The sequence below is a fragment of the Suillus subaureus genome (genome assembly GCF_016647635.1).
Source record: "Suillus subaureus strain MN1 chromosome Unknown BJ212scaffold_12, whole genome shotgun sequence".
NCBI lineage: Eukaryota > Fungi > Basidiomycota > Agaricomycetes > Boletales > Suillaceae > Suillus > Suillus subaureus.
The window spans coordinates 900,443-928,358 of record NW_024538568.1 but is presented as its reverse complement, the minus strand read 5'-3'; the positions used below and the strand labels follow the sequence as shown (position 1 = coordinate 928,358).

Sequence of the window (27,916 nt, the reverse complement as noted above, 5' to 3'; positions counted from 1 at the left end):
CTTCTTTCTGTGAAGAACAAATGCCCCTTTGGCTTTGTTCTTCCCCTTTTTATTGCACATCATTTCATTAATGGCAGCAAAGTGAATGAAGCCTTTGTTGGCAAAGGGCTTTGCTGCAGGGCAGCTCTTGAAAAAAATATCAGGACTGATCACAAGTAGACCACAGCATACTTACCCTCACATGTTCATTCCATACACTCTGGTTCTCAGGTGACACCCCTACTCCATCTGCATCACTCCATGTAAGACTGGAAGTGCTCTTGATCAACTGAACTTGGAGAAATGTGCCCTTAAGGTTCTCCCATTTGCTCTTGCAGGACACAGGTAGTTTGTTGGAGTGTGTCTTGGACCCAGAGGGAGCAGGGACTGAATTTACATACTCAGGCATGCTCTTCCACACATGCTTGGGGAAGTTCAAGCCATCACCAGAGGTAGAAAGCTCAGCAGTGAGATGATCAAGTAAAGCAGTCTCTTCAAATTCTTGCCAACAGTTAGAGACATTGGCATTGGAGGTTTGTGTGGTCTCTGGGGTGTCTATAGAGCCTTGGGAGTGGAGGGACCATCCAGATCCTGCAGACCCTACATTGGATTCCATTGTGTTCATTGATAAGCACTATGTATGCTTTGATATATCTAATATGTACCTGGGATTTCCCAGGTGGTCATGTGATAGTGTCACATGACCAACATTTTTCTTTTTTCTTTTTTCTTTTTCTTTTTCTGTTTTATTTCGCTGTCCATACAGACCCTAAGACTGCACTCATGCCTTGCTTTGTCATAGAGTGACAATCGTCTCAAAAACTGTCAGTTAAAGTGTTATATAATCATGTGGCTCTGTTTACATTGTGGCTGCAGACTACTTCCCCACACAATGGGTAGGAGTCTGAGTGGGACCCACGAAAATGATGCAGTATGAAATTTGTGCATTATGAGCAAGTGTACTGTACGGAGAAAGCATGAAGTATTCATGCAAGACCAACATATAGCAAGGGAACAAAAAGCAAAGTAAAAACCCATGAGTCAGGTGGGTGCTGGCACCATTATAGTAATGTCATGGCAAATACCACAGCAGTGGCACAGCATTTTCCTAGTGCAGCATCCATCAGACTGTGTACTTTCAAACATACAGATCCAACTTCCACTGCTGCTGCTGCAACAAGCTCGCACAATTCTTGTTGGGCTTAATGCACAGAGACTCAAGGTATACACTAAAGTAGATCCAATAAAATAAAATAAATTCTGCTGGGCCCAGTGCCCAGAGATATGTTGCCAGGTCTTCAGATCTAGTACTTAGGTCCACATCTGAAAAAGCTTTTATCCATTGCTTTGATCTTCTATTTGCCATAAACAGCCAATGCACTGATGATCCCACTAATCCATTGGTTGAAGCTAGGACATCGCTTGTGAAAGTACACACCAAGGATGCTGTTAACCTTACATCCATTGACACACACTTTCTCACTTTTAAGGGGACGACAACTTAGATCTGGAATGCATCTCTACTTCCCACCTCCCCTGTGGTATATTGTAACAGTATTGCTTGCTCAGGATGTTGAATGCATCAAGGAAACCCAGCGCAATATTGAAGCATCACACACTGTCACTTGCACAAACCTCTGACATATCCTGGAGGCAAGTCTGTCATCCCCTTGCAGATATGCTCATCTGACCTTTTGCATCTTCTGATAATCAAGCTCCACTCTGGCAGCTCCTAAATCAACCACCTTCCAGCACTCATTGTTGAGGACATCATCCCTTGCTTTCTTTATGGATGATAAGCGCATCCCAACCTCTACTCAGGATAAAATTATCTCAGAGCAGGCAGTACCTAAGGATACTTCGCCAGAGAAACCAGCATTAACGGCACATCTCCATTAATTTGCGCCCCACATCATCTCATCTCATGTTCTTTTGCTCTCAAGGCTCAGTTCTCTAATTCAGAGGCATGTTTCCATCTTTGACTCTGATAACACAATTTGAGTGTGCTTCGTGCTACAGCCTGAGATGGTGATCAATGTGAAGTCCATCACCATTCAGCCCTCCCCGATTCTGAATTCTATAAGCAGCACCATATTTGCAGATCATAACAAGGCTAGGTTGGGGGATGTGCTTCTTGATGTAAGACAACTTCCACTCAGGAATGTTTTAGCCAATGCTCACTTTGGCAATGCATAGGGCATTGAATTTGAGCCTTTGTCTCATCAGTCGAAGCACACAATGCTTCAAGGCATACAACACCACATTGAACTTATCGAAGCCTCCCAGATGATCCTCACAATATTGACCAGTGCTCATGGCATGCAAATATGAAGTAAGTCCTAATTACCACTTGTGTCCAGATACTCAACTCTTTCCTTAGAACTGCTCGAGAAATATATCAAAGTAGAAGCTGCTGTTCAAAAGTCCATCGAGAATCAACTTCATACCACCCCACTTCATCTATTCAACACCATCATGGGGTGCTTATGTGACCAAGGGGCACAGATGAGCACTTTCAAAACAAGTGCAGAGTACAACAAGCTTCTGTTATTGATTATGGCACACCCAGATCTCCCATTGGGGTGCATCACAGATGCAGTGGCAACATACTTCCATTACATCATGTTATCTCATAGATAGGGAGAGAACAAGCTGCTGCTTCACGACATCCAAGACAAGATTGTGTACAAGTTGAATGCAGCTGGTGTTGTGAAGTTGCAGTCATTCTGCAAATTAGCTTGTCAAGTGGGTTATCACTGGGCCTGGGTTGATATGTGTTGCATCAACCAAAATAACCATGTCAAGCTCCAAAAATCTCTCAACTCTACATTTGTCTGGTATCACCATTCAGCCCTCACTGTTGTCTACCTCTCAGATGTTCTGCCTTTGGCCAAGTCTGGTGCATTGGTGAAGAGTGAATGGAACACCCACAGATAGACTGTCCTGGAATTCCTTGCTTCTACCAACAGGATTGGATGCTATATCTCAACAACCACTTCCTCAACCACAAGGAATCTATGGAGATCATGCATGAGTTGGAGGACACGATGGGCATAGATGCACACACTCTTGTTGCCTTCCAACCAGGAATGCAAGATGCTCAAGAGAAACTCCATTGGATGTCTATGTGTGTGACCACTGTGCTGGAAGACATTGCATATTTGTTGTTTGGCATCTTTGGCATCCAATTGCCTATCCTTTATGGTGAAAATGCACAAACTGCACTTGGACAACTCCTGCAGGAGATCATGGCTTGGTCAGGGGACACCACCGCCCTGGACTGGGTTGGACAACCATCCAAGTTCAATAGTTGTCTCCTGGCCAACATTTTCTCATATGCAGCCCCTCCATGTGCCCTCCCATGTTTGTCTGAAGACAAGATTCAGACTGCAGTCTCTTGGCTGCAAGATACCATCACCATTGATCAATCTTTGAAACTGTATACCCTGCTGCAGAATGTGAGTGCTCCTTGCTTTGCACACTGCAGGCTCTGTCTGCCTTGCATCATATTTCCTGTCACTGAAGTCAGGCAGAGGTCTGGTGCAGCCCAAGAAACATTGTTCACATATGCAGTCAAGGCAGATGGGCTTAATGACCTGTTGATCACCACTGAAGAGAAGCTGATCCAGTTCTCACAGCTCTGGCCAACTCAGCAGATATTCTTACTTGTCCTTCCACGGGACTGTCATCTCCTCAAGCTGCCCAACTTCACAGATGATGCGGAAAGCTTGGGGGATTTGGCTCAGCCTGAGTCTCCACTGGATGACTCTGATGAATCCATCAGCAATTCACCTGGAGAAGAGGAGTTGGCTGATTCAGAATCTTACTCACATGCATTGAGATTAATTGTTTGCCTCAGGCAGCCATTTGGCGCATTTTTGCTAGCACAGTAGCATGGCAGAGAATACAAGAGGATCACATCGGATCACAATAGTGTTACTCAAAGTAAATTTTGCTCTGTAAAACAAACTTGGTAAAGCGTGTAAAAAGCTCATTTAAGTCTTCAACAAACTCAGTAAAGCGTGTAAAAAAGCTCATTTAAGTCTTCAACAAACTCGGCATAAGACACACAGCACACAGCGGACTTGGAAACACTTAGTGAAATTTCGAGACATGTATACTACTACACAAATATGTAGATGGTAGTTAATGAGCGTGAAATAAATGCACCGCGAGATCAAAACAGAGCGCGGGAGCATGAACAGCACAAAAACCAAAAACGAGAGCAGCGGGAGGGGTAGATGGAATGAGAGCAGCCGGAGGGGCAGAAAAAGCTACAGCGGGAGGGGCAGAAGGAACGAGAGCGGGGGGGGAGCAGAAGTAACGAGAGCAGGGTGGACAGAAGTAACGAGAGCAGCAAAAGTAATGGGTTCTGTGGGAGGGGCAGAAGGAACGAGAGCAGCAAAAGTAATGGGATCTGTGGGCGCTAGCAGGGGAGGAATGATTTGCGAATCTGTAAGTTGATGGCAGCTTAGTGGAGTGATATGAGGGGGGGGGCTGAGCCCTGGCGGCACATTTGGAATGCGTGGAGGGGCCACTGTAAGATAGATGGTGGTAGTGGATGGCTCGGCGGAGTCCATCACTCTCAGGCTACAGCGCACTGGAGGGTTGCCTCCAAGTCGTGCAGAACGATGAAGGCGTTGGCGAACAGCAGGCATATTTGGAACTCAGCCACGATGCCGGCCTGACTTCCAAACCTGCCACATGCGGCTGTGCTTGCTTACAAGAGTTTTGACGGTGTTAGCGAGTTTGTTTTACAGAGCAAAATTTACTGTGAGTAACACTAATATCATCACACAGGTTAAAGATGCGACATGTGTTTATAGCATGATGGACATTAGAACCCTAGAAATATTGTAGCTGTATATTTGGAAGACTTGGGGGTGTTTTATCAGACTCAGCAGTGTTCAGCAATCATGGTTTGTACTCTGACAATAGATATGTATACAAGTGCATAGATGCCCTATTATTTCAATCATTCATTGGCACTTCCCTTGTCCTACACTGCGGGTCCCTTGCTATCACCAATCGATTAATCTACAACACTTTGTGACACCCTGGTATGGTCAGACAGCAGTACAGAATCAACACCACCTTCAAGTTTCAGGTTGTGATTGGCACTTACAGTGGCTCAAAATACTGTCCGCATGTTTTGACATTTTTCACTATCTATGATATTGTGTGAGAACTCACAAATGCCTTAAGGACATGCTTATAGCACATTGTAGTATGGCTTCAGGGCTTTCATTTGAGCCCTGCACCATGGGAATTGGTGGAGATATGGTGGAGATACAAGGCTCACAAAATGGTGACTCATGTGGACAGTTTTTTGAGCACATATTAAAACTATATAAATCATCATTTATGACACCATAACAATCATGCCACCATTAAATAAATTATAAAGTGGTGTCATTATGTCATTTTAAAACCATATCTAACTATACAAACCAAAAATTTCCATATGTCATGGTTATATTCACCATGAAAGCCACCCCCCCCTGCTCAAAGGGATAATATCCTCTCTCTTTCCTATTCTGGCCTCTCTGCTTGTCAAATTTCCTCTAGAACTGGAGTATCCAAGTCCACTGTGGCCAAGTTCATCAAAGAAAGTCACACAGACAAGGAAAAATTCTGTGAAGGGTGTCCATCCAAGCTCACCTCTACTGATAGGAGGGCTATTATTCAACATATCACTACAGGAAAGGCTGATAATGCTGTCCAGGTCACCTATTACATCAATTCCACCATCACATTCCCTGTCTCTTCACACACTGTGAGAAAAATTCTCAAGACAGCTCATCTCAGGTCAGTAACAAGGAAGAAAAGGCTCTCCTCTCTATCACACATATGCAGAGATGACTAACCTTTGCCTTAGCCCATCAGAATTGGATTACATGGACTGGAAGCATGTTATATGATCATATAAGACCACAATAAATAGGATTGGGTCAGATGGCAAGGTATATATGTGAAAAAAGAAGGGTGCTAGTCCTCTCTGCATATGTGTGATAGAGAGGAGAGCCTTGTCTTCCTTGTTACTGACTTGAGATGAGCTGTCTTGAGAATGTTTCTCACAGTGTGTGAAGAGACAGGGAATGTGATGGTGGAATTGATGTAATAGGTGACCTGGACAGCATTATCAGCCTTTCCTGTAGTGATATGTTGAATAATAGCCCTCCTATCAGTAGAGGTGAGCTTGGATGGACACCCTTCACAGAATTTTTCCTTGTCTGTGTGACTTCTTTGATGAACTTGGCCACAGTGGACTTGGATACTCCAGTTCTAGAGGAAATTTGACAAGCAGAGAGGCCAGAATAGGAAAGAGAGAGGATATTATCCCTTTGAGCAGGGGGGGTGGCTTTCATGGTGAATATAACCATGACATATGGAAATTTTTGGTTTGTATAGTTAGATATGGTTTTAAAATGACATAATGACACCACTTTATAATTTATTTAATGGTGGCATGATTGTTATGGTGTCATAAATGATGATTTATATAGTTTTAATATGTGCTCAAAAAACTGTCCACATGAGTCACCATTTTGTGAGCCTTGTATCTCCACCATATCTCCACCAATTCCCATGGTGCAGGGCTCAAATGAAAGCCCTGAAGCCATACTACAATGTGCTATAAGCATGTCCTTAAGGCATTTGTGAGTTCTCACACAATATCATAGATAGTGAAAAATGTCAAAACATGCGGACAGTATTTTGAGCCACTGTAAGTGCCAATCACAACCTGAAACTTGAGTAGCTAGTATGATTGTGTTGATACAAATTTGCAGAATCTCGAACCAGGCATCCAACTTGTTCTCTGGCAATTCACACATTCCCTCCAGGTTTGCTCTCACTATAGCTGCCCTACATCCATCTGAAAGTTTTGTCAATAACTTCAATTTACCAATGTCAATTAATTGAAGTAGATCAGGAGCATGTATCTCAATACTTTTGAGAAACTTGAAGGCTTGTTTGGAGATGGTCAGAATGGCGTCCATCCATTTGGAGATCTATTGTTACAAGATCCACATCTTGTAACAAAATAACAATCTAGATGTTGTGACTTGTCACCAAGGATGAAATAGACGAGATTCACAGGAATTTGGGTGACCTCTATGGTGTGTTTTATTGATAACTTCAATGGCTGGTATGGTAGGAACAAATATGATGCATTGAACTCAGGGTCGTCAGGGTGCAGCAGGTAAGTAATCCAAAGGATTTTACTGATTTATCAGATAACCATCCACCCATTGATGTGCAATATCTATAAAGTAAGGTGGAAGGGCGTGGGAGGGTGTGGCATGCTCGCATGAAAGCCACATTTTGCCACATGGGATTCTTTGTTTAGAAGTCTCACATGGTTTTTTCAAGCACTGACATCCTCCACTCCGATCCAAGTGTGCACTGTTCAACATCCCAATTTGATTTGACTGTGCGCATGTCTTCCATTGGCCAGAATTTCATATTGTGGGACTACACATGAGTTCCCATTGCTAAGTTGACTTGAATGTGTTGACAGCTACCCCTCTGCAGCTCTCAACAGGCTCCAGGCTGCCCACCACTGCCTGCACAGTCTGTGGTGCAGTTTTCTGCTTTGTCAGACAATGGGTGAGTCATTCTGTCATGTACTAATGAGACAAATATTGAAAAAAATCCTTCTGTAGTTCCCCTTGCACCCAAGCCCTGCTTCCTCCCCTTCAGCATGGCTATGCTGCCCTGCCACCTTCCTTGCCTTCCTACTCTGGTGACTGGGAGGCCAAAATGCACCACAACTACCACAACCAGTTTCATGCTCAGCTCCAGCATTGCAAGCTCAATGATCCTTATAGTAAGACAGCCTGTTGAGAGCACACTCATGCACATGAGCAGAGGATGCATGATCTCTCCAAGGACACTGCAAGGATCCAACAAACCCTGGAGAGGAGCAAAGAGGAGCATGAGCACTGGATGAGTAAGGAGCAGAAGAAGTTGCAGAAGATGGTTGATAAGGCAAAACAAAAGCAACTCATCAGGGACTGGAAGGAGTGGTTGCATAATAAAAAGGCATGGTCAAGTTGTCAGGCCCAGGTTGATGCCTATGACAAGCTACTCCATCAGGCACCAACACCAGGTTGGAAGTTGCCACCAGGCTGGAAGTGCCCTCCCCCACCCTCAGGAAAACTCTTTTGATAGGTTTCTCTTAGATTGTTTATATTTGAACTATCAAAGAATCTGAACTTTGTCATTTAAGAATCATGTTATTTGTTTCAGGGCCTGCTATAATCATTAGGATGCAGGGATGGGAGGACAGGAGAGCACATCAGTAAATCCCTAAACCTTCACAGACTTTGGCTTTTCCCACAGATTCTCACAGTGTGACAGTCATCACAGAATCCCAGGATCCCAGAGCCACAGGGCCACAGATCCTTACAGTGTGCCACAGACTCACAAAATTCCCAAGCTCCCAGAGTCACAGAGTCACAGTGTGCCACAGATCCACAGAACTCACACAATACATTATAAAAATTTCACTAAGTCTTTTCTTTAGTTAAACATTAACACTAAGCCTTAGTATGAACCAAAAATTTCATTAAGTCTTTTTCTTCAGTTCAACACTAGCACTAAGCCTCAGTATAAACCAAAGCTAATCAAAATTTATTGAGGAGAAAAAGTGCTAAACCTATTACTAAACCTTGTTAAAATTCGCAATTTTTACACTTTGCACTGAACTTCTAAGTTTCTCTAGTCAAAACTATGTTACAATAAGGTTTAGTTTATCTGGAGAATTTATGGGCAAGTTCTAATGAGGTTTGAAGTTACAATGAAGTTTGGTGATAGATTTCACAATATTGAGGTTTGAGAATTATTGGTATATCAGTTATTGTAAGTGAGACCAAAGAAAGGCACTATGGTGTAATGGTAAATATGTGTTAAAGTTGTTGCTGATTTCTGTGAGTTCAATTCCTTTCATCAACAGATCAAAATGTTGAAAGTGCAAATTTATTTTGGTCTATTTACTAGAGAACACTGTGAGCTCTGTGGCACTGTGAGCTGTGGCACTGGGAGATCCTGCACAGAAGGGACCAAGCTGTGGCCCTGTGGCACTGTGAAGCTCTGTACAGTGCTGCACAGAATATTGGGATTTACTGATGCATGGAGAGGAGAGAATGAGGGGATGGGAAAATGGAAGATGGGAGACAGGAGACAGGAGACAGGAGGTATCAAATGTGACTCAAGATAGCATCCAAGATTAGTTGTTGAGTAACTAACAGATTATACTTTTAGTTGCTCAAAAATGTAGGTTGTTCAAAATCCACTATGATCATTAGTAAGTCAAGGTGCTGCAGGCACCTCCCAAAGGAGCACTTCATGCTCCTTTGCCTTCTTGTGCCAAAGGCACAGTGAGTATTAGGATGAAGCCAAGGCCAGGAAGCTAAAAAGGAGCGCTTCGCGCTCCTTTTGCTTCCTGTGCCAAAGGCACAACGGGTGGTGGACTAGTTAATAAAGGAGGCAACACACCTCTTCCTGGTGATCCATGACATAAAATCATGCAGGGTTCGGGCCCGCATTAGCACGCGGCACTGCTGCTACCGAACAACTTATCTCGGTCCTTCGAGGCTTGAGCCTGTTGTTCTCTGCCCTTTATTCCTTCGCCATCATGTGCCATTGTAGTGTATGCAAGATTGAGTGTGAAAAGCCACTACGATGCTCAAAATGTCAGAAAACTATGTGAGTACAAGTTGGTACGAGAGATAAAAACCTTTGATCTGACTTGTGATTGTTGGGACAGCTACTGCTCGTACATGGCAGGCATCAACGCTAGCAGGGTGTCCAACATAATAATTTTCTTCTAGTGCAGAGTGCCAGAAAGTTGACTGGAAGGTGCACAAACGCAGCGTCTGCACCAAGCCGGCCGTCTTACACAAGGTGGACAAAATGATGAAAAAATGGAGTGGGCCGGGGTCGATGATGGACACCATCAATCAGATGGAACAATTGGCTTGGGAAGAGCATCAGCGCAACCCAATTCCTGCGCCAAAATGCGATGGTTGTTTGGGGCGATTCCATGGCACTCCTCCAGACGAGGATGACGAGGACGATGTGGAGGATGTAGGAGACGCCTTCAAGCGGTGCACGACTTGTGATTACACCATTTGCGAAGATTGTACGCATCCAGATATGCAAGGTATGTTTCATGGCTTCCATCTCCCTATTCTTATTGCTGAATCCGTGAATCCCAGGTGTACCATACTTTGGTCGCCCGCCAGGCACCTGCCGCTGTCTAAAGTCGAACTTTGGCGAAAGTTACTGTTTGTCGTCGCCCTGTTACCTTCACGGTGACGGTAGTAAGCCATATCACGGTGATAGGCACCCCGATATGGCGGGCAGTGGGTATGGTGAAGATGCATTTGAGGCGAAGGAGCGGCAGTGCAGGACATGTGGTGTGATTGCGCGATGCTTGAAGAAAGAGCATCTGAAGGACGCGCTTCCTGGCATGAATTAGCTATGTGAAATCCGGCAAAACTTACGCGACTTCGTCTGTCTTGACTGGCTTTCAGCTTGTTCCACATGTTGAATTTTGATGATACTAGGTCTTCTTGTACGTTGTTGTCTACGATTGATCGATATTTACAATGTCCGTCATTCAACAAGTTTATAATTAGCTACTGCTAGACGCTAGTAGCTAACGTTCAAACGTTGAGCACCAGGTTTGAGCTTTGCAACTTATAAGCTTGAAGAGGTTCAAGCTGAAACAAACATGGGGTTCCTTAGCGGGCTACCCGCTGTGCTCGCGTTTCGCACTGTTCCAACTACTATACTTATAACGGTCATTTATGCGGCAATCTTCAGCACTTTGCTAATCACCGACCGGCTCCCCTCTGTGCCCAAGCATACACGGGGCCTGGATTTTCAACAGGCATACAGAGACTTGCACGAGGTGTGTTGTTTTCATGGATATGCAACTAGTTCAATTCAGCTCTTTGAACTTTCAGGTGGCCGCTCGTCCGCATCCTTTCAACTCACACGCCAATGTTTTAGTTCGTTCCTACATCTTGAACCGCGTGGAGGACATCGCTTCTTCCTATGATCATATCTCTGTGGATTTCGACCTTTCTTCAAATGCATCTTGGGCTTCAGGATTGCTCTCTACCAACCCGTACGCAGTATACTATGAGTCTGACAATGTGTTGGTCAAGGTCGAGGGGAGTGATAAGGAGTATCAAGAATCAGGCGGGCTTTTGCTCAGTGCACACTGGGACTCTGTCAGCACCGCTCCTGGCGCGACGGATGACGGTATGGGCGTGGTGACGCTTTTGAGTATGGTGAGGTACTTTGCGGAGAACAGGCCCAGCCGGACGGTGGTTTTCAACATCAACAATGGCGAAGAAGACGGCTTAAATGGGGCGCATGTGTACGCTATAATTCTGTTTTTGCTTTACACTCATTCATCTGACTCGCCAGTTTCATGGAGCATCCGTGGGTCAACAACACTGATACCTTCTTGAACCTTGAAGGTGCTGCGGCGGGAGGGTGAACGGTTTAATGCAACTGTGCTTTATTACTTTGCTGACTGAAATCATGAAGACGACCACTGCTTTTCCGAACGACTTCTCGCGCTCCTCTGGCATCCTGGAGCACTTCTCGTCCCCACGCAAATGTTATCACTGGCGATGCGTTTTCGCGTGGTGTTGTCCGCAGTGGTACAGACTACTCGGTTTACGAGCAAGCTGGACTCAAGGGGCTAGATTTTGCTTTCTACCGTGGGAGGAGCAGGTATCATACGAAGTACGACTCTATCCCTGGTATGTCCGATGACAAGAGCAAAAACGCATTATGGGCGATGATGGAAGGAACACTGTCCTCGAGTCTCATGCTTGCAAACGATATGAAGGGAAAGACGAGGACCGAGTCCGTTGGACAAGGAAGTGAGCCAGTGTATTTCGACCGTGAGTTTTTTCCTTGCTATTTCACCTGGCTCCATCTATAACTCTCCTCTTATCAGTTTTTGGTGCGATCATGATCGTGTTCACATTCCAAACTCTGTGGATCGTGAACATCGTCCTCCTTACGGTCGGGCCTGTCATTCTCCTGACGTTGGTCTACTTCGAGCACATCATCAGAGTCACGTCTCGTATTCGTTCCGGATACTATCGTGCTGCAAATGGTGATGTACAGCGCGAGAGCTTTGTGGCGCGTGCGTCGGCAGAAATCAAATATTTCCTCAAAATCTTTTTGGTCTGGTCCAAATTTTGGACTGCTTTGTTGCTTGGTGTAGGCTTCCAGCTGCTTTTAGTGGTTGGATATGCGAACCTGAATCCATTCGTGAGTGTCTATTTCCTCGTTCTCCGTGCTCACTCGCTTATAAATTGTCAGGTCATTCATACGCACCCTTGGCTTGTGCTTGTGTCTGCGTTGTCGCTGGCTTATCTCACAACAGTCCTTGCTCTCACCTTTCCATTGACAAAGCATGGCGTTGTCCCCGCTCCAGAACAGCAGAAGCTGTCTGTCCTCCTCCATCAGTATGTTCTGACATGGGCGCTGCTCGTGTATACAACATCGGCGGTCACGTTTGGGGGAACATATTTCATAACTGCTTGGAACGCGGTGGTTCTCCTTGGAGCCGTGCTTGCGTGTGTGGAAGGCATGACTGGCGCTCGTGGATACGAAGACGAGGAAGAGACCGCAAGGCAAAGGCGTTACGTGCAAGGTGTCCACTACGATGCTGTTGCCACCGCTGAGAATGGCCATCAGGACTCCGAGAACGGGCACCAGCGCGTGGACGTAATTGAGGAAACTGAGCCGACAGAGATTACACCTCTCATCGCTCAGCATGGCCAGCCCACGCCGTCAGCTGAAGAGCAGGGTGCTATTGGCTGGTGGATTGCCCAGCTGTTGGTTGTTGTTCCGCTGCCTGTTATCCTAGTGTCTCATATCACAGTCATTGTGCTATTTGCGATGAACCAGACACTCACAGACGGAAACAGTCCGTTTAGTGGTGAGTGTTTTAATGGATTCAGTATTGCGCTGGCCTTTGTGAGCTGACGTGCTTTGTAGTTTATGGAATGGTCTCGATACTGGCGTTACTTATTGTGCTTCCCCTTGCACCGTTCAGTATGAACATGCATCGCTGGCTGAACGGTACCATTCTCATCATCTTCATCCTGTCAACACTCTACACCTATCTTGCGTTCCCATTCTCACAAGAAACGCCGCTGAAGGTCTATTTCGCTCAAAGCGTGGACCTAGACACGTCTCGTGTGGTTACCGCACTAACTGGGCCTCGTCAATTCCTATCGACCGTGATTATCCCCCGATTCCCGTCTGCATTTAACCAAGCCCTCAATTGTACAAATGCTCCAGACAAGCTCGGCCTGCAAACTTGTGAATGGGAGGTTGGGGATGCGTTTGTGCCCTCTCCGGGTAGAAGCGAGCGTCATTATGGACAGAGCCCTACGTCCTCCCTGGAGAAGTGGGTGACTACATCCATCAAGCGTACGGGATCGAACAGCGCGCGCATCAAGGTACAAGGATTAAACACTCGAAGCTGCACTCTCCAATTCTCGGGCAAACGCGTGAAAGAATTCCATCTTTCCGGTGACGGCGGAAAAGGTCTGCAAGGCGGCTCTGAGGTGCCTGAAGACGGGCTCGAGCAAATACGGCTGTGGAGCCGGGATTGGGAGAAGGAGTTTGAAGTGGATGTTGATTTTGCAGGAAGTGTGGATGAGAAGGCCACGGGACGCGTGAGCTGCGGTTGGGCAGAGTATGAGAGTGCTACGGTTGGTGGGGGGCGTACTGGGGGCAAGATTCCGTCATTGGAGGAGGTGCTCCTTTTCTTGCCGGAGTGGGCAGTTGTCACCAAGAGCTCGGCCGCACTGTTTGACGCCGGATGGAAATTTGAGGTTTGAATGCCAAGGCTCGAGCAAGTTCTGCAGTATCTATTGATAATTGAATAGGAATTTTGACGGCCCGTTGATCACACGGTTCCTCGCGGGTTGACGTAGGCTGAAAGTTGAGTATGTCCAGCAAACAAGTTCGGTCGCCGTCAGGGCCACTGGGTGTTCGCAGTACAAGCGCCAGTCAAACCACTACACGCCACGTCAAAAGTACAATTGCAGCATGTATTCTTGAAGGATCAAATTATGATCCGCGTCATATTTTATTCTGCATTAGTCGAGCGCGCGGAAAGTCACCCACTGATTGAAGTTCACTGAACCCTCCACACCAAAAGAATAGGCTAGAAGAAAATTACGCCACAGCGACTGACATCCGTTTCTCCGGCTATGCAAGTGTTTGGCTGCACCAAGCCAGCCTACCGATCCAGAAAACACCATCAGAATTCGACCACGAAATTCATTTCACTCACCATTATCGTCGTATCTGTCGCAGCGATAGCTGGCGTAGTTATCGCATCTGACGATCTGAATATAACACCCATGAACCTACCCTGCGCCCCCGCTAGTGAGTACTTTTGTGGCCTACGTGCGGACCGCGTACTTAAGTACTGTTATCCACAGATTCAGTGCAGTGCTCAAAGGTTAAGTATAACAAAGGGAACGATTACGGTTATACCTGCGGACGGAAAGGGAATGGTATATCATGTCACCGATGCTGTAAGACGGTTATACGGGATGTTATATCATACACTGTGACGTAGCCTGAGTGTCAATGGCATACTAGACCCAATGATTATCGATCGACCGCCATCTGATTTTCATATTATGTAATGTCGAATCACCTTCGGAACGTATCGCCAAGACAGCCAAGAAAGAAATTCAATTGTTTTCGAATCCGGAAAGCCACTACCCTCCAGAGGGAACCCAGAAAATGCCATGGCAAGATGAGTTTAGTAGAAACACCAGCCAAACCACTATGTAGCCACACGCCACGTCAACGTACAATATACCTTGAACTGCTGGCACCAGAGATACTAATTCATAATAGGTAAGAACAGGTTCAGCATGTCCGAATTTCGTATAGCCGATTTGCAGGAAGTTATAAAACTCCAACCTGAACGACCGTAGCTACAGTTCATTTCAAAAGCCCAAGGGCAGCCAAGATGTTAGGTTTTCTTGTTGGTCTTCAAATCGTCGGCCTCGTCGTGGCGTCCTCCTCGGACCTTTCTGACAAATGTTATTTCGTCCCTCTCCCTTCCATACCACCCTCCACTGCCAACCGTACTGTACCATGGGGCGAACCAACAATACATTACGCAAATGGCACAACATGTTGTTCTTCGCTGGATGAAATACGAGAGAATTTGGACACCATTGATGCACAGCTAGTGAAACTATTGTCAACAAGGTGCAGTCTAAAAGAGCTTTAAAAGATTCTTCATATCACTGAGATTCGTGCACCTGCAGAGCCTCGTACGTCAGAGAAGCAACCCGCTTCAAGTCCACACTCGCAGATGTCAATGACCCGTCTCGGAATCAGCAGGTGATACAGGGTGCTGTTGATGCTGCTCCATCGGTCCATTTGCCGCAGATTGTCGCCGAGATAGTGTATGAGGGCATCATAAATTCCAGTGTACTCTTTGAGGAATGCATAGTGAGCACTACCCCTATTTCAGAAGTTATCTGTTCCTGATACTTCAAAAAGTTCAACACCCACGATTGTCCCAAGAGTGTCGCACAAACATTGCTCAAGTCAGCGGACTAGAGCGCAATTGAGCATCTAAGATATCGTGGGGTCGAAGTTCTAATTTTGGTAGTTCCGATCATGTTGAGCTCAATGTACCGTAGTATCAACATAAAATGTTTGTTACATATCTGAGTCACGTCCGACCTTGTGCATAACAGTCTGCTCAGTGCTGGCCCTGGGCCTTCGCAACGTCCTCTACTGACCTGTAATTTATACGCGTTCCTGTTTCTCTTGTTGATTTCTAGTGAGAAATGTTCGCAGGCAGGAGCCAAAAGGCAATTGGATTTGCAACAAAAAGAGCATTCAAGTCGAGGTGAGTTGTAAGTTTATATTCTCATTCCTCCTTCTGACGTGGTGTTTGGAATCGCTAGACTTTACAGCGATCGCGCAGCAGATACCAAATCTATCGTCCAAATTTCACGGTCCAACATTTATCGCTTTGGCGATCCAAACTTCGCGGCGCCGGTCTTCCGTGATGTTGAATGGACTATCGACGAGGGTGAAAGCTGGGCTGTGATAGGGACAGGCTCGAAGCAAAAGACAGCCCTTTTGCAGGTGCGTCATACTAATATTCCAAAGTGTTTACATCGACAAATTCATACTGCGTTTTAGACACTCCTAGGTCACCTACGCATAACTCCCCCTCCGCCCTTACCCGGTGGACTATTTCCATTCCTCTCAAACCCTCCTCGCGACCCAAACACCTGCGTGGCTCTTGTATCATTCGCGCATCGTCCCCGCGCAGCAGGTGGTGCCTTCTATGACTACACTTCTCGATACGGCGCAGTCAGAGAAGAAGACCGTATCACCCTTCGGGAAAGTATGTTTGGAGAGTACGACTTTCTGAACATTCAGCCAAAAGGTGGAAAGGTGAAAACTTCTGTTGAAATTGCGCAGGACGAAGTGAAGAAGGGCATTTTTGAGGACTTGACTTCGAGACTTGGTCTTTCCTCTCTATTGGATTTGCCTTTGATAGCTTTATCGAATGGCCAGACGCGTCGAGCACGCATTGTGAAGGCTATTTTGTCTGAACCGGAACTCCTCGTACTCGACGAACCTTTGAGTGAGTCATTGGACTTAAATTTGACGAGTGCAGAGTGTAATTGCTGTACTCTATCCAGCTGGCCTTGACGTCAATACCCGCCCAATTTTGTTGAATGTTCTCCGGTCACTGCATGAGTCTCGCAGTCCACGCATTATCATGGGTCTCCGGATGCAGGATCCTGTTCCTGACTGGATTTCACACATTGCTCTGGTGACGGGCGAAACTATCATGACAGGTGTAAGAGATGAGATCATGTCCAAGCACGCGGATCATCACGCAAAGGAAGCTGAGCATAGAATGGCAAGCACCACTCAGTTACATCTGCAGCTTGGCCTTGATCATGGAAAGCCTGTAGTCGACATGCAGAACGTAAACGTGTCATATGGCCCACGCAAGGCAACTACATCGTTCTTTATCGTTTCAATGTCAATGACGCTGTGTTGATCTAGGTGCTCAAAAACATCAATTGGACCATCCGCGAAGGCCAGCGCTGGCATCTTCAAGGCGCAAATGGTGTGTCAAAATTCTACGAAACCGAAGCTTTAGAACTCTGACCAGTTCCGACCAGGTTCCGGGAAAACGACCCTTATTTCGCTTCTGACTGGCGACCATCCCCAGTCTTACACTCAGCGAGGTGGTTCGAACCTCGAGCTATTCTCTCGACCTCGGCAGCGTATCCCTACTCCGCTCTTACGTTCGCTCATTGGCGTCGTTTCGCCAGAGCTTGCGAATGCATACCCGCGACGCGCTGGCGTTAGTGTGTTCGACGTCGTAGGCACAGGATTTGACGGCGGTTTCGTCCCTGGTGGAAAGGACGGCGTCGGCCAGGGTCTAGAAGGCGCACTCAGCGACGAAATCAGACAATGGAGAGTGAAACGCGTACGCGAGGTCCTCAACGGCCTCGGTCCGACTTCCTGGGAGACAGAAACTAGCAGTTCCGCCGCTGACGACGAGCTATTATCACCGAACGAAGTATTTTCGAAACGCGATTTCGTGGACCTCTCCCCAGGCGAACAGAGTATTGTTCTACTGATGCGGGCACTTGTGAGCCGCCCCCAACTTGTTTTGTTGGATGAAGTTTGGAGTGGTATGGATGAAAATATGGTTCGTGCTGCGAGGCGGTACCTTTGTGAGGGCGGTGTTGGGTCTGACCAAGCAGTGGTGGTTATTAGCCATTGGGAGGAGGAGGTGCCTTGGATGGTACGGGATGGTTTGAGAAGATTTAAATTGGATGATGGGGAAGGACGAGAGTTGTAGAGGTATTGTTTCTCGATTCTTTGATAGACCACTCCACCTTCGAGTTACCCGTAAAATTCCCCACTAGCATAGTGAAATATACCAGCTAGACAGTCGCTGTCAAACGTGACGCATCCACTAGACCTTTTCCCACAATGGTACTCACTGGTTGGTCTTTCCCCGTGTTTATGTTGTCATCTATTCCATAGTGATCAGTGCCCACTGCCAGCACGCTAGATTTGGAGAACATCGGACTTGCACAGATTCTAGGAAGGACACGGAAGGACGCACGCTTTCAACAACCCAAGCTGGGCCCCTACACAGTGGCGTACCCTCACGCACGTGCATGAAGATGAAAGAAACACTATAACTCTGAACACTCATCCGTCAGGTTTTTTTAAAAGATCCTTTTATCTGGTAACGAGTGTAATCGAGTTGGGTAAATAAATGAGTGTCTATTGACTTGTACCTTCGCTGGGGAGTGTACACTGTACGAAGCATTGAGAGCTGGTCTGGCAGCTATCTGAGGATGGTTGTGCATGCGCGAGGGCACGAGACGTGACGCTAGAGTGGATTGTGCGAGGTTCTGTAGGAGCGTGGGCGAGGGTTGCTAATCATGCGCTGAAAACTGTAGGGTCTACTAATCTTTTGGCTCCGGCGGGGTGACATCGCCGAAGTTCTGGTTTCTGCGATGTAGCGGAAGAGGTGCCACGGGTACGTGCTTCGGGTTATTAAGGAGGGCGCGGAGGTTGAGCATTCTGGCTGTCGTTCCTGCTCGGAGGGTGTCTCTTTGTGTTTGGTATTCTTCGCACATCAGGTTCCGTCAGGTTTTCACAAGGACCTGCTTGTTCATACGTGGTGCTAGTACACAATTGTCTGAATGTGATATATGGATGTGGACGCTCGCCACAAGCGAATACCATCACAAATTGCTTCTGTCGGAACAACAGACAAGTGATCGATATTCTTGGCCATTTGGATCTACCTAGTCCCTAATCGAGCAAGGACAGATCCTCGTGGCCCCTTATCATATCATCACATGGCTTCGAAGGTATCGCAGAAGGCAAGTGGCCATACCATGCACACACATCCATTAACGCCCAAAGTGAGTATAAAACCATCAGTTTCCTGCACATGTAGAATCGAGCCCATGACTCTTCAGTACCGTATTCACGATGTCGGACCATCAAGCGCTCGTTGAAGCGCTCCTGATGAAATCAATACTTGGCCAAGGGCTTGTTGATACGAAGTTCCACTTATTTTCAGGCTGTTCGGCACATTCACGTAAAGTCTCCCAAGTGCAGGCTTTGTCGGCCAATGATGTTGTCCTGACTGCGCGCTCTGATTTTTTTGCTGAGCGCAAGTTATTTTTTACATGTGAAGGTGGTGAGCTCGCTTACGATCTGAGTTTGACAGTATTGTCGAGAACGGGACCACCTGACGCTACGTTTGTCGACTTTGATGATGACTCGGCGTTCGAGGATGGCATGGGATTTGATGATTATGGATACGCTTCTGACAGTGATCTTGAAGATGAAGATGTTGAAAAAGCTAGTCAAACGCCGGTCAGGAGCGAAACCGCCACCCCCGAGGGTAAGTGATTCAAAAGAAGATTAGCGACGCAAGTTCTGATGTCTCTTGCAAGGAAACACGAGTGAATTAGATGAAAATGACGATGATTTACTTGTCGTGGCGGATGGTAGGTGCAAAGTTGACTCAATAGTCCGTGATCTTATCCCGCCACAAGCAGTAACGCCTATCACCTCTCCCCTAATTCAACATAAGGTACCAGATGTCAACTGCCGGAACATACTGGTTCGAGACACGGCTTTCAGGACGTAAGTCACAAATCATCATAATGGTAGCAGGCCTTTGATTTATGTGTCAGGTGGAAAGCGCTCCTGCTTTATCTGTACACGAACAAGATCGTCTTTTCCCCACTCAAGTCTCAGGGACAGCCCAGAGCTGATGTGGAAGGCCCTAACCCTAGCACGTTGTGGCCTTGCTCACCAAAGTCCATGTATCGTTTAGGGTGCAAGGTTCGAGAAAACTTGCCTTGTGCTCCCCAGATACCCTAATACACAACGGTCAGGTTCGACTCGATAGTGTTCGTGACCAAGCTTTCCGTGCAATACGCGATAGTTTGAACGCAGAAAACATTCTCCAAGAGCTTTCCTCTTCATTTACATCCAAGTTGGTCGTTTCCTTGAGTAGGCCGTTTACCAAGCTCACGCGATATCAGGTATCCTGCAATCTTGCAAATGCAGGTACAAGTCCTAATCCAGCACATCGCGTCTGTCCCTGTTATCCAGAATATCCCGGCGCTGGTCAGGAGGATTGTTGATTCGCAGTTACCTCATGGTGCAGATATTATCATTGATTTGTACCAAAAATTCCTGCTGCAGTGCCATCCTCGAGCGCTTGCGCTTGCAAATTCGCCGACAGAGAAGGAGCCGTCACCTCAACCTGGAGCCTTCGGACAGAGTGGAGTGGGAGCGCCTGTTAGTATCTTCGGACAAAGCGGAGCGGCAGCGCCTGTTAGTGTCTTCGGACAAAGTGGAGCGGGAGTGCCTGTTAATATCTTCGGACAAAGTGGAGCGGGAGTGCCTGTTAATATCTTCGGACAAAGTGCTTCGAGAGGTGCCAAACCCCAAGAAGAAGAAAGACAGGGTGCGGGATCGAGTCTCTTCGGACAAAGTTCTTCGAGGGGTGGCAAGTCCAAGAAAAAGTAGGCAAATCGATATCGGTATCTTTCGTTGAAGTACTACGTCAGTAATGTGTAACTTGGATGGTATGGATTGTGACTGCGATTGTTGTTGCGACGAGACTATTTTCCCTGTTATTGTATACAAAATCGTCGCAATTGCCACGAGCCACTGGAAGAATGATGACTGCACGTGCACTCAGCCAGTCAAATACGGAAGGGATTCATCAAGTGTGTAGACCCTTACACAGAGTGTAGGCACGTAATACAATGCCTTGTTCACACGTCAGGCCTTACTCAACCATACACCACTAGTACTCCCCTTTGCCCACGACGACCTGGTGTGAGACCATTAATGCATGTTGCAGGCTGATGATAACACCAAAATCCCCACCTGGTAGACCACATCCTCGGCTCTTGCCATTCTGCAGTCATCTATTTGGATTCCAGACTATTATTGTAATGTCAACGTGGTCATGATACGGAATACGGATGGAACTATCAAGAAAGAATGACTAGCAGGGCCATACTCGAACCATTCAAGAAGGAAGGCAGTCGATGCCTTACCTTTCCGCTTGAATGGCCTGAGTACGGGGACTACAATCATGGACCATACTTGAGATGAACAACGCGAGGCGTGTTGTGTGCTGCCAAGCTCGGTCCTGCTAATCAGCGTTCATATCTTGGACTTGATTTTTGCTTTGCTTTCATAGATCGAGTGAGATAAGAGACCAATCGGAGGTTCGTCGGGTATCACGGGCCAACCCCATCACTAACACTGCGACGGTCCAGGCGTGGTACTGATCCTGCGGTAATAAAAATGTATCTGAATCAGAGGCATATTGCGGTTGTGAGTATATGCGTATCAAGATGATTTGCTGTGAGACCCAATTACAATTTTGTGCTTAGAAAGAGTCAGGCAGACGAACAGACTCCTTGCACAGCACTGGCTTTCTACAATCCTACGTTGCAGGATCTTCAGGCATGCGAATCATGAACTCTGCCCTCCCTTCCACGCCCACGACAGCGGCTTCCACTGTCTCATTTCGGTCGCACAAGAAATAATCTTCCTCCTTCAAGCCCTGATCACTTTGCGTTACCACGACTAAGTAGAGTTGCGCTCTGCAGAGTGAACGTATGAGACAAGGAACGCCCAACACAAACGTCAAAGGCACTGACACGTTGACGTCCAAGCGGAAGCTCTTGCATGCACCAGTGAGAACTTTGCCCATTCGTGTATGAGGCTTCGTGCTGAACTGTGCATGCTGCGCGGAGGGTTTGTGCTGGATGCTAATGACGAGTTTGGTGTGTGCAAGCTCAGGCGCTGGTTCGGTGTGAGCAATCATGGCAGAGATGGATGATTGTACAAATAACGTACATTCCTGAATCGCTTGAGGCTGAAACACCGTCCGCTCTGCAGAACTTGAATTTTGCTCTTGTTTGATAGGTCGGCCTAATGTTGATGTGTAAGATATCAAATGACAAAGGAGATGCACTACCTGGTGGTTCGTGTACTCCGAAGAGGGATCGGCCTTCTTGGGAGCTTCCAGCGACCGACGACACTCGTACGCGATACGCAGGAGGAGTTTCGTTTTCCTTCTTAATCGGTTGTTCTATGTCTATATATTTCGTTATCACATACCTGTGCAGCAGACGGGAGTGACTCACCAGGGACATGCGGCATGTTTTGTGTACGACCAGCAATCGTTCGGTTCTGAGCACTGGGTGCCAAGGGCTGAGGGTCACCAACGACAGGAGCTTTCTGTATCTGCTGCAAGTCTGCAGCCAGTCTTGAGCTACGGTCAAGCGCCTTTGGGCCATCTTCTTCATCAGACACAATGACCCGTCGTCGGCGACCGAATGGCCTAGTCCACACAGTACTTTCCTCCCTCTCCTCCGTCTGCTCGTCCTCCTCCTGCTCTTCCTCTTCCTCCTCCTGCTCCTCTTTATCCTGCCCTTTCTCCGCCTCGTCTTCGTCCTGTGCTTCGACCTCCTCGACATTTTTATTGACCTCTGCTATATCACTGTGTTCTCCCCCTCTATTTTCCTGTTCGTCAGAGTCTCGGGCTTGCTTGTGCGTCCGAGCATCTTCATGTTCCTCTTCAACGAGTTGTAATGTCTCTTCGCCGGATGGACCGGGTATGACCTCCTCCAAGTACACCTCCAGACAGCAGACAAGATCCATTAAGCCCTCTTCTTCCCATGCCTCTTCATCGACCTCAAAGGCTGAGTCGTCTTTGCAAGGCATGGAGCTAAGATTGCAGGTCGTTCGGAAGCGCAGGGATGAGGGTGGGCGGTCTCCAATAGCAAATTTCCGGTGCGCAAAGGATTGGAGGGACTGATATGACCACAAAATGATTTAAAACTCACAACAAGAGAGATTAACATGACACGCACTTTGAACTCACGAACTTTGGATGCTGGACCCTTCCGTGTCAGCATCTTTTTGTTAGCATACGATATCATCAGGAAACGTAGTGGTATGGCATCCCAGTTAATGCAGTTGTGGGTCATGATATACAGGGCTGAATTATATAAACGTGATTACAGGAGTAGAACAGCGTCGAGGGCACACAAAGTTTCCAAACTTAAACAGTGCGTTCAAGTTAGTAAGTTATCGATTACAGCTGTTTGCAAAAAGGTTGACAGTAGCGACATTTTGAGAAAAGAACAAAACAAATAAATAATAGATTAATAGCCACATACATACATCACAAATTGACCATCATGTATTGCATTCTTACTAAGTACGAAGAATGAGCACGTGGTCAGAATAAGGTCTATGTCCGTTTTGAGCAAAGTGTAACTCATGCCTTCTTCTCTTTACACCTATCGATTCTCGATATCATCGATAGTACTTGCGGCTCGGAAGTCCATCTGATCTACCTATTTCAAAGCATCTTTCCGAAGCCACTTCTCATTTACAAAATCTGACGATTTCACCGAATGAACAGACTACCCTGTGACCCCAGCACTAATGTGTGCCCTGATTTCATGGATGAAAGGTATCGTGCCAGTTGAACTGTTTTCATGACAGCTACCACCACAGAAGCCCAAGCGGCAGTTGGTCTCCACGCCATCTAGGAAACCACTAACGACACCCTCTGTGCACAGTGGCAACTACAAGTAGCTGAGGATGAATGCCTATGCACTGAACAGAAACGTTTGGCCGAAGAAGAAGAACGTCAAGTCCAAGCTGTTCGGCTTGAAGAAGAAATTGCGCTAGCTGAGGAAAAGAAGAAGAACTGCAGCAAGTACCATGTACTCCCTGAACGTCCCCACCCTACAGCAGCAGAAGATGAGATACTAGTATCAGATTTTGCCATGCAGAAACTCAACAAAGGTCTGTATGTAGAGATATACTACTGGACCAATGACGGGCTAGACGACACTCTCACCAACTATCACACCAAGGACAATGATGGAATGGTGCCCACCATGGGAGAAGACAGGTCCACAGCTTGGGTCAGCGTGGCAGCCATGAGGCCCTCAACCAGTGTAGTACCAGATCACAATCTCACCACAGTAGACTTCACACAAGCAGTCCCACACATGATCAACTCTCTTGAAGAGAAGGGTTGGCCCAAGCAAAGAGTCCTAATGCTAGCCTGCTTCTGGGGAGCAATCATGATCCATAGGCACTGGAACTCGAGGGACAAGTCAGCGCACAAAGGTCTGATGTTATTCCAGGAAGAACAACGTCGGGCTTGGCACAATGCGATTCCCATTCCAGCAAACGCTTGGGACATATCCATCATCAATGAGACAGTGATCACATGCATGGTGGACAGAGTCTATAGAGATGAGATGACCAAAACAAACAAGATTTAAGTAATGACTTCAAGGTATGTAGTGCATCAATGTCCCTACATTGACCCTTACTGACCAATCTTTTCTTTCCCTCCTCTAACCAACGCTCTTTATCATCACATGCTCACTCATCCGCTCCCATCTTGTTACTCAATTGGTCATGTCACTCTGCGTTTGCCTTCCCCTTCGTTCTTGCATTCACCTGCCTTTCTGTGGTTGTGGTTGTGGTTGTGGTTGTGTTTGCCTTCGCCTTTGGTCCATTGCAGCAAAAGAGTCAACACTCAAGCTCTCGCAATGGGCCAGTTGAACCCTCTTCCAACTCGTGCGGAAGACATTCTAAGCGCTGTCTCCCTGAATCACAAAAGACGGTCAGCATCCCCAACAAAGAAGTCCTCTGCCCCACACAACACTCGCATTTCAACAGGTACCCACTTGGGTTTTCAAGGCAGTGCACACAGCACTCGCTCCCCAGCAGTGTGCGCCACCTGCCTGGGGAGAAACTCACACAGCTTCATTGAATGCACTGCTGAATGACTCTGGGACAGCGCCTTCCCCATGGTTGCCACCCACAACAACAAGCAATTACTCCTGCGAAGCTCAGACAAACCATTATGCATTGACTGGCAATGGGTTGGCAGTTGCTCCAGCTCCTCCCACAATGAGAGACACATCTGCTCGGGTTGCCTGGCTACCACCCACAGAGCTCAGAACTGCCCTCGAGCTCAGGCGATTGCATCCAACCACACCATATAAGTTCGACATCTGGGAAATGAAACTGCACGCATTCAATCTTCTTGCCAAATATCCAAATCTGCCTCAAGGACTCCAACATGGCTTTGTTCTCAACATTCCCCGCATTCACACCATACAGACTCCACCTAATAACCCTTCTTCCAGTATATTCCTTAGCGCATTTGAAACTATTCTCAACCGAGAACTTAACACCGGGTGTTACATCAGCCCTTTCTCCCAGCAAGAGCTACTATCCCTACTTGGCCTGTTCCAGACTTCTCCCATCTCCATCATTCTGAAACCAGGGAAACCTGGCAAGTTCCGCATCATACAAAATTTTTCATTCCCCCATGCCATATCAACAGAGTACACCAACCCATCTATCAACTCAAGCATCAACTCGGACGACTTCCCTTGCACATGGGGCACCTTCGACACAGTGTGCACCATCATACGGAGTCTACCACTGGGGTCTCAAGCAGCCACCCATGGTATTGCAGAAGCATACAGAACAGTTCCCCTGCATCATTCGCAATGGGCAGCCATGGTTACACAGTTACCAGGGGGAGGTTTCTGTGTGGATACTTGCATTTCCTTCGGTATGGGACCTTCTGCTGGCATCTATGGACACATGGCTGACACAGGTATTGATATTCTACGTGCAGAAGGGCTTGGTCCCATGGTTAAATGGGTGGATGACCACTTGTTCTTCCGCATGCAACATGAGTATTTGGACAGCTACAATGCCTTTCGAGTGCATGCTCATACGATGCTGGCAGCCAATGGTCAACTGCAGACAGGAGGAAGACTATGGTTCAAAGGCACTGTGCAGGAAGACAGCACCTTCAATGTCTATGCAGAGGACTGCACCTTCCCACTACGAGATCTCTCACTCACTTCCCCACACTCACTTCACAACTCCCAGTTCAACTTCAGCTTTGCAGATATCAACTGTGTATCTGTCCCTCTGGGTTTTCCTTGGGAACTCACCAAAGACACAGTGTTCACCTTCGTGGTATTATACCTGGGGCTTATGTGGAACTTGGTGAAACTCATGGTCCAGCTATCAATGGCCAAGAAGATGAAGTACCTTGCAGCGATCATGGAATGGCACTCCCACATCATGCATGATCTCCTCAACGTTCAATGGCTGTATGGGAAACTCTTACACTCCTGCTTGGTGGTACCCACAGGAAGAGCCTACCTCACAGCTATGGAAACCATGCTCAGAATCTGCGGTAATAGTCCATTCATGCCACATCATGCAGTCAAACATCTTGAGGAAGATCTCAATTGGTGGAAACAGAGACTCTCTCAACCTTTTGTTGGACATTCCATCCCACAACCCCCAACTCTCATCGACCTGCACACCTTCTCAGACACAAGCTCATCTGTTGGAATCACAATTGTTATCAATGGGCATTGGTGGGCCTGGACATTACACCCCAGGTGGAGAACTCTCAATGGTCAACGAGACATCAGCTGGGCTGAAGCTGTCGGTGTCGAACTTCTCCTCCTCACAATCCTGGACAACTATGGTGATGTCAATGCATCCTCTCACTTTCGACTGCTCTGTGACAACCAGGGAATCGTTCTTGGTTGGAAGATGGGCTGGAGTCACAACCGCGAAACCAATCTTGTCTTCAGACACATCCACCAATGGCTCGAACAACTTGATAACCTCGTTGGAATCCATCTTGAGTATGTACCCAGTGCCAAGAATCCCACAGATGGTCCCTCCAGAGGCATGTTCCCCACTAGATGTTTTCTCTTGCTGCCAGTTATCCTCCCTGGAGACTTACCCAGCCTCCTCATTGACGCAGACTTATCCACCCCACCGCCCAACAACACCGTCAGCAGCCATAGTCCAATTGATGGGGAGCAGGTGGATGGGACAGAGGGGTGGAACTGGGGAGAAGAACTCATCCACTATTGAGACGCATGGCAGGACTAACCTCTCTCATTTCACAGGAACCACCCCACTCCCCTTGACCCTCATGCATGCGCAACCCCGTCCCTATCCTTCCTCACTTACTCCTCTCATGTCAGCACTTCACCCTCACTGCCTAACATGTGAAAGGCTTCACCTGTGGGTCCCAGCTGCTTCACAATCCAGACTCGACAACTCAGGATGTCCCATTAGCATTTCAGAAGACAACCTGGACAGGATCATAACAGTCATCAGCCACTCACACGTGGCAAGCATGCATGAGACCTATGGCTCAGGACTGCTCATTTTCCATGTTTTCTGTGACTTGCGTAAGATTCCAGAAGAACAACGATGCCCAGCCTCATCTATTCTCTTACTAGCTTTCATCGTGTCCTGCATGGAATTGTACTCAGGGAAGATGCTAGCAAACTACTTCTACAGGATCCAAGCTTGGCACCTTCTTCATGGACAACCTTGGTTAGTCCAACAAGGAGAGATCACTCTGGCCTTAGAAGGTGCCAAATGCCTTGCACCACCAGCCTCGAAACGCCCCAAACGAGCTGCCTTCACCCCAGACATCATCAGTGCGATCCGCACCACCCTAGACTTAGATCGCCCTCTGCATGCTGCAGTCTTTGCCTGTCTCACCACGTCCTTCTTCACCATCGCGCGAACTGGCAAATTCACAGTCACATCACTCCAGAACTTCCGCAACAATCCCCAGATTCATGTGAGAGTGGACTGCATGCAGCAAGAAGAGGATAGGAATGGTTTCAAGGTAACCATTTTTTGTCTGCCACACACCAAGACCTTGCTAGATGGGGAAGACGTTTACTGGGTGGCACAGTCAGGCCCA

General features: G+C 47.2%; 11 protein-coding genes across 11 annotated transcripts; 8 read left to right on the top strand and 3 right to left on the bottom strand.

Annotated features, from left to right (window-relative positions):
• Window positions 1-57: 57 nt before the first annotated feature.
• BJ212DRAFT_1201694 (uncharacterized protein) lies at window positions 58-436 on the bottom strand (the record flags this gene model as incomplete). The annotated part of the gene is made up of 2 exons (XM_041329083.1): window positions 58-126; window positions 176-436. Coding segments are annotated over 2 exons (330 nt in total), but the record flags the coding sequence as incomplete, so codon positions are not given.
• A 1,870-nt stretch (window positions 437-2,306) lies between these two features.
• On the top strand, window positions 2,307-3,872 carry BJ212DRAFT_1299016 (uncharacterized protein; the record flags this gene model as incomplete). Its single annotated transcript, XM_041332778.1, has 5 exons — window positions 2,307-2,311; window positions 2,340-2,577; window positions 2,620-2,886; window positions 2,949-3,437; window positions 3,513-3,872. 5 exons carry the CDS (start codon window positions 2,307-2,309, stop codon window positions 3,870-3,872), a joined length of 1,359 nt encoding a protein of 452 aa, XP_041194258.1.
• A 381-nt stretch (window positions 3,873-4,253) lies between these two features.
• BJ212DRAFT_1480013 (uncharacterized protein) lies at window positions 4,254-4,637 on the bottom strand (the record flags this gene model as incomplete). Its single annotated transcript, XM_041339989.1, has 1 exon — window positions 4,254-4,637. One exon carries the CDS (start codon window positions 4,635-4,637, stop codon window positions 4,254-4,256), a length of 384 nt encoding a protein of 127 aa, XP_041194257.1.
• A 3,047-nt stretch (window positions 4,638-7,684) lies between these two features.
• On the top strand, window positions 7,685-8,151 carry BJ212DRAFT_1299015 (uncharacterized protein; the record flags this gene model as incomplete). Its single annotated transcript, XM_041332777.1, has 2 exons — window positions 7,685-7,810; window positions 7,852-8,151. 2 exons carry the CDS (start codon window positions 7,685-7,687, stop codon window positions 8,149-8,151), a joined length of 426 nt encoding a protein of 141 aa, XP_041194256.1.
• A 1,779-nt stretch (window positions 8,152-9,930) lies between these two features.
• BJ212DRAFT_1480012 (uncharacterized protein) lies at window positions 9,931-10,465 on the top strand (the record flags this gene model as incomplete). The annotated part of the gene is made up of 2 exons (XM_041339988.1): window positions 9,931-10,147; window positions 10,203-10,465. The coding sequence occupies 2 exons, from the start codon at window positions 9,931-9,933 to the stop codon at window positions 10,463-10,465; spliced, it is 480 nt and encodes a 159-aa protein (XP_041194255.1).
• A 142-nt stretch (window positions 10,466-10,607) lies between these two features.
• On the top strand, window positions 10,608-13,964 carry BJ212DRAFT_1349415 (uncharacterized protein). The gene is made up of 7 exons (XM_041335464.1): window positions 10,608-10,900; window positions 10,956-11,374; window positions 11,425-11,493; window positions 11,548-11,909; window positions 11,966-12,285; window positions 12,337-12,958; window positions 13,018-13,964. Exons 1-7 carry the CDS (start codon window positions 10,721-10,723, stop codon window positions 13,866-13,868), a joined length of 2,823 nt encoding a protein of 940 aa, XP_041194254.1. The 5' UTR covers window positions 10,608-10,720; the 3' UTR covers window positions 13,869-13,964.
• A 747-nt stretch (window positions 13,965-14,711) lies between these two features.
• Window positions 14,712-15,625, top strand: BJ212DRAFT_1349411 (chorismate mutase). Its single transcript, XM_041335463.1, has 2 exons — window positions 14,712-15,264; window positions 15,324-15,625. Exons 1-2 carry the CDS (start codon window positions 15,020-15,022, stop codon window positions 15,547-15,549), a joined length of 471 nt encoding a protein of 156 aa, XP_041194253.1. The 5' UTR covers window positions 14,712-15,019; the 3' UTR covers window positions 15,550-15,625.
• Window positions 15,626-15,729: 104 nt separating this feature from the next.
• On the top strand, window positions 15,730-17,907 carry BJ212DRAFT_1349403 (P-loop containing nucleoside triphosphate hydrolase protein; the record flags this gene model as incomplete). The annotated part of the gene is made up of 6 exons (XM_041335462.1): window positions 15,730-15,916; window positions 15,975-16,158; window positions 16,216-16,666; window positions 16,725-17,044; window positions 17,098-17,161; window positions 17,217-17,907. The coding sequence occupies exons 1-6, from the start codon at window positions 15,855-15,857 to the stop codon at window positions 17,903-17,905; spliced, it is 1,770 nt and encodes a 589-aa protein (XP_041194252.1). The 5' UTR covers window positions 15,730-15,854.
• A 1,152-nt stretch (window positions 17,908-19,059) lies between these two features.
• On the top strand, window positions 19,060-20,616 carry BJ212DRAFT_1480008 (uncharacterized protein; the record flags this gene model as incomplete). Its single annotated transcript, XM_041339987.1, has 6 exons — window positions 19,060-19,477; window positions 19,530-19,583; window positions 19,635-19,722; window positions 19,773-19,923; window positions 19,977-20,077; window positions 20,127-20,616. 6 exons carry the CDS (start codon window positions 19,060-19,062, stop codon window positions 20,614-20,616), a joined length of 1,302 nt encoding a protein of 433 aa, XP_041194251.1.
• Window positions 20,617-21,228: 612 nt separating this feature from the next.
• On the bottom strand, window positions 21,229-23,257 carry BJ212DRAFT_1349386 (uncharacterized protein). Its single transcript, XM_041335461.1, has 7 exons — window positions 22,986-23,257; window positions 22,257-22,926; window positions 22,088-22,207; window positions 21,967-22,041; window positions 21,768-21,912; window positions 21,481-21,710; window positions 21,229-21,321 (listed from the first exon to the last, which is right to left on the bottom strand). Exons 1-6 carry the CDS (start codon window positions 23,100-23,102, stop codon window positions 21,551-21,553), a joined length of 1,287 nt encoding a protein of 428 aa, XP_041194250.1. The 5' UTR covers window positions 23,103-23,257; the 3' UTR covers window positions 21,229-21,321; window positions 21,481-21,550.
• Window positions 23,258-23,618: 361 nt separating this feature from the next.
• Window positions 23,619-24,419, top strand: BJ212DRAFT_1299009 (uncharacterized protein; the record flags this gene model as incomplete). The annotated part of the gene is made up of 2 exons (XM_041332776.1): window positions 23,619-23,651; window positions 23,703-24,419. 2 exons carry the CDS (start codon window positions 23,619-23,621, stop codon window positions 24,417-24,419), a joined length of 750 nt encoding a protein of 249 aa, XP_041194249.1.
• Window positions 24,420-27,916: the final 3,497 nt, after the last annotated feature.

What these genes read in the sequence shown, in the direction of transcription:
- BJ212DRAFT_1349415 (XM_041335464.1), top strand. Translation starts at nt 10,721, where the DNA reads ATGGGGTTCCTTAGCGGGCTACCCGCTGTGCTCGCGTTTCGCACTGTT. An exon ending in TGAGCCAGTGTATTTCGACC is followed by an intron (nt 11,910 to 11,965) that starts GTGAGTTTTTTC and finishes TCCTCTTATCAG; the next exon opens with TTTTTGGTGCGATCATGATC. An exon ending in ATGCGAACCTGAATCCATTC is followed by an intron (nt 12,286 to 12,336) that starts GTGAGTGTCTAT and finishes ATAAATTGTCAG; the next exon opens with GTCATTCATACGCACCCTTG.
- BJ212DRAFT_1349411 (XM_041335463.1), top strand. Translation starts at nt 15,020, where the DNA reads ATGTTAGGTTTTCTTGTTGGTCTTCAAATCGTCGGCCTCGTCGTGGCG. An exon ending in GTGAAACTATTGTCAACAAG is followed by an intron (nt 15,265 to 15,323) that starts GTGCAGTCTAAA and finishes GTGCACCTGCAG; the next exon opens with AGCCTCGTACGTCAGAGAAG.
- BJ212DRAFT_1349386 (XM_041335461.1), bottom strand. Translation starts at nt 23,102, where the DNA reads ATGACCCACAACTGCATTAACTGGGATGCCATACCACTACGTTTCCTG. An exon ending in AAACATGCCGCATGTCCCTG is followed by an intron (nt 22,208 to 22,256) that starts GTGAGTCACTCC and finishes CGAAATATATAG; the next exon opens with ACATAGAACAACCGATTAAG. An exon ending in GCCTCAAGCGATTCAGGAAT is followed by an intron (nt 21,913 to 21,966) that starts GTACGTTATTTG and finishes ACACCGAACCAG; the next exon opens with CGCCTGAGCTTGCACACACC.